At 36.2% G+C, this 4,565-nt stretch overlaps 1 protein-coding gene across 1 annotated transcript; it reads right to left on the reverse strand.

The window, feature by feature from the left end:
- Positions 1-898: 898 nt before the first annotated feature.
- LOC101207839 (UDP-glycosyltransferase 76B1) lies at positions 899-3,666 on the reverse strand. Its single transcript, XM_011655553.2, has 2 exons — positions 2,092-3,666; positions 899-1,974 (listed from the first exon to the last, which is right to left on the reverse strand). The coding sequence occupies exons 1-2, from the start codon at positions 2,564-2,566 to the stop codon at positions 1,076-1,078; spliced, it is 1,374 nt and encodes a 457-aa protein (XP_011653855.1). The 5' UTR covers positions 2,567-3,666; the 3' UTR covers positions 899-1,075.
- Positions 3,667-4,565: the final 899 nt, after the last annotated feature.

A 4,565-nucleotide genomic window follows, 5' to 3' on the forward strand; every position in this document is an offset into this window, starting at 1 on the left:
AAAGGAATGGATTTTTTGTTTTATTAGAATGCTATCTCCCGTAAAAAAAAATTCACCCATTTTACCTAAATACTTTTAAAAACACCCGTTTTTTTATCAATTTTTTTTAAGAAAACACCCCCGTTTTCAAATCACCCATTTTTTATCCACCACTTTTTTTTGGTTTGTTTACTTATTTGGAACAATAAATGAAAAAACATCATCAAAGTTTTACCAAAACCACAAACAAAAACACTAAGATATTTTGTCTTTTTCACAATAATAATAATAATAATAATAGAAAGAGGCGTAAAAAAGGCCTATTTGAACAAAACGAAACAAGAAACGTTAGTTGAAAACAGGCATTAGCATCGAGATCAGGTCAGGTGACTTGAATCACAATACATTTGGAAGGAAGCACTTAAATTATTCAACAAGTCTCAGTGGGCAGAAACAAGCAATTAATCATTCAGTAGCAACCAGTGATAATTTTCCCAGCGTTGGTGCTTTTATCAATGCCAACACACAAGTATACCATGGCACAATCCATAAAAGGAGAATTTACTGAACCAAATACGAATTCGCAGGCAGTAGAAAAAATAAAAGAAAAGAAGAAGATGAGGAAATACCTTGAAAAAGCTGAAATAATCAAAGCGTAAAGACCAACAGGGAGAAATGGGCCAGTCTGAGTTGTCTTCATCAATTGCTGTTGATGAAGGCATCAGTTGAGGATTAACATTTGTCCTACTTTCTCCACGTGCTTTACTGTTCCGGATGGATTTGAAGGCTAATTTGGGAAAATCAGGCTCTTTCAAAACAGCTAAAATATAGAGAGCCAATGAGTGGTGGTTCGGCATCTAATCCAAAAAGTAAAGTGGGGATAACAAGTACAGCAGCTTTCACATATGATTTCAACATGTGGAGAATAACATAGGAGAAATCATGGCATATATTATTATAATAATATCCATCCATACACATGTCTGACCTGTAAATATATAATATAGATTCTCGCCAGTACTACAGAAAGAGATGGGGAAAACAAAAGTAGACATTCTAGAAGAAACGGGATATGGCTGGCTAATAAAATGCATAATCAAGCATTTGACAAACTTATCATTGTTTCTTGAAGTCTAATGTACTTGACTAATCTGCCAAAGAAATCACTTGAAGCACCTTCTTGTCTCAGGGAGATTTCAACCTTCTTCTTCAGCTCTTTGGCTTGCTTTTGGATTTGAATACCCTCTTCGTCCACAAAGAGAGTGCGAATGGCCCTATCGATTTCCTCTCGCAATAATCTGTCTTCCAACTGTAAGCCAACCCGCCAAACATGGCTTACGAACCTTGCATTCACCCTTTGATCCCCGACTCTGGGCCAACAAAGCATTGGAACACCTTCCGCTATACTCTCGATTGTTGAGTTCCAGCCATTATGAGTAAAAAAGCATCCAATTGATCTGTGTGCTAAAACTTTTTGCTGTGGCAACCAACTAGCAATTCTGCAGCGGCTTCGGGTAGACTCATGAAATTCTCTAGGCAACTGCTCAACTCCATCTGAGCCATTGACTAGACAATCCCTCACCACCCACAGGAAGGGTTGGTCACTATTGGCTAGCCCCCAAGCCATCTCTAATAGTTCATCTTTTGACATAGTTATTACACTGCCGGTGCTTACGTAGACCACAGAACTTTGAGCTTGTTTGTCTAACCAGGCCATGCAGCTCTGCTCTTCACTTAAAACATCGGTGGAGAAGTTGCTACTGTACCTTTGAAGAGGTCCTATGGGAAATACAGGAACCAAGGTTTCATCTTCAATTTTCTCGAACAAGGCATGTTCAAGACACCAAAGAGAGTTCCATATGATAGCTGAAGCAGTTTTGGTTCCATTGTAAATGCAGGTTAAAACCTTCCTTGTGTGTTTCTGTGTGCTGAATAGTGGCATGTCCTTCATTCTCAGAAAGGGAAACCCAGCAACCGGTTCCTCCAATCGGCATTCTGATACAAAGTAAGATTTGATTATCCTTCACATAAGTACACAAACAAGATCTCATTTATCATAATATATATGAGAGAATATTTGAGGTCATGTTATTTTAGTATACTTGCACTCACCTTGGGTTGAATGACAATCATTCTCATCAAGAATTGACAGCCCGATGTAGTTTGCGGCACTACTTGTCCGCAAAACAATTCTAAGAATCTGCAAATCATCAGCCACTGCTGCGGAAAAATACATGACGGAGTCATATATTATACAGGAAATTGGATTGTATTGACTACACAATTGCATTTTTATCAAGCAGTCATGGAATGGGGTTTCACACTTCATGTTTAGTTCTGAAAGAAAAAGCATAACATCCCCATCAAAGGCACTGTAGCTCTCCAACATGCTACCGCCAATGGATTCAAAAGAGAACTCAGGGTAATGAGATTGATTTGGAGAGTTCAGTTGTGTGTGAATTACGGTAATAGAGAAACCCTGAGAGTGAAGAAGTTTGGCCAAGTGAAGCATAGGAGACATGTGGCTTGGTAAAGGGCAGGGAACAAGCACCAAATGCCCTTTTCTCTCTTTTTGCTTCTTCTCCATAACTTTTTGGAAGTGTTTAGTATCTGCTAGATTGGTGGAATTCTAGGTTATTTTATAGGGTCTCTCACCACAATTTTGACATGACAGCTTTATTCCCAAATTGCCCAAGAAGTTGAACTACTTGATCATACTAACATTTAAATATTGGTAGCAACTTAAATAATCCTTGAGTCCAACTATTGTACCCCACCTCTCCTCCTAGTGATAAATCTAAATGTCCATTGTATATAAGTTTCATTTCAAGTTGTTTCAACATGAGAATTTTCACCACCCTAGCTTATTTTCTTGCTTGAGTTCAATATCACGTGGGGTAAAGACCCAAACCCGATCCTTTGGTCGACAGTTAAGTTATGCTCATATTGGCCATTCCAACATTCCTATTTGAAGATATAGGAGATATCATTCTCAAAAGCTAACAACCATTTGAGATCAATTCCATTATTTCAAGCAACCGTTAGACCACGTCTTAAGAAATCTAAATACGTGCTCGCTCATCTCTACGATTAATTTCAAATTGTTTCAACAGAAGATTTTTCACACACCATCCTTGCTTCTTTCTTTTTCTTTTATAAGTTCGATATCATCTTGGGTGAAGATTTGAAACTCGAAATCATAATGAGTAGTTGAGTCATACTTCACTCTATTATTGCCATTCAAAGGACACAGAACATATCATTCTCGAAAACCAACGGTCATTTGAAATTTATTATATTATATAAAGCAACGGTTGGAACAAGTCTTAAAATAAACTGTCTTCCTAGGGTTTCAAAGTGAAACACAAAAACAATTCAATTATTATTTTCAGTCCCAACACAAGGCCAACAAAAACCCTAAAAATCTGGTGAAGAATGAAATTCAGTTCTTAACCTAAAACAACCAAATTAACAAATGCTTGAGATTCGAAACAAATCAAAGAACCAAGCATTGTAGCCACAAATCAAAATCAAACAAAGAATATAGAAAATCCCCTCAAAATAAAACCCCACCGAAATCAGCTCGAAATGGGCATTACTTGTTAAAAAAATCAAAAGCAAAGAAAAGGGGTCAAAACAGTTGATTAAGAGGATCATTTGTACAACAGAAGATCCAATAGATAGAGGAAACGTAGTGGAATTCTCTATGTTACCTGAACATCAAGTGAAGCCAACTGGTAGAGAATTGAATGCGGAAAGCAGGAATCCATGTGGTGCTCACGTGAAGAAGAAAGAAAACGATGGGGGAGGGGGAAGAAAAGGATGACAGGACAACAACGGGTGGTGGCCGGTAAGAGGTGGTTGTGGCCCTCCGAGAAGATGATGACGGTGGTGGGGAATTGACCGTCTTTGGTTTTGTGGGCGACAACGGAAGGTCAAATCTTTCACGTTTTGTGTAAGAATAGAAAAATGGAAGTATTTGTGATTCATTAAGATTGAGTTAAATGATTTTAATAGGACCAAACTTAGATGATTAAGATAACAAAAGAGTTAGGGTTTCAAATCTTGCAACTTCGGAGATGTTGTTCACCGGATCAGCCAGAGTTTGAGAATTGAGATTCTTCGCACAAACAAATTTAGCTTGCGCCGTTTCGAGTTGGTGTAACTTTTTTAAATAATTGTTCTCACTTCCATTTCCAAAATAAACAAAGTAAAATTGTGCTGTATAAATGTCAATTTTATATTTCAAAAACTGCTTACACTATATTTTATCTAAAAGTGATTTTTTTAGTTCATTTTTGCTATAGTATTTTGTTTAATTCCTTATATCAATACAAATTTCCCATTCTATCACCAAAAATTTTCAATACTTTCTAAATATTTTAATTTATTTTCTATTCATTTTTCCATTTTAAAAAATGTCCATTTAATTTTAATTCAAATAGAAATTACTTAAATTTTTTATTGAGCAAAATAGTAACCAATGCAATTATTGGTATATATAGATAGGTATCTACAAAAAAAAAAAAAAAAAAAAAATCAAAATACGGTTTTGGTTCTTACATTTTCCATCTCGTTTTTATTTA

This window comes from Cucumis sativus, chromosome 4 (assembly GCF_000004075.3).
Source record: "Cucumis sativus cultivar 9930 chromosome 4, Cucumber_9930_V3, whole genome shotgun sequence".
Classification (NCBI taxonomy): Eukaryota; Viridiplantae; Streptophyta; class Magnoliopsida; order Cucurbitales; family Cucurbitaceae; genus Cucumis; species Cucumis sativus.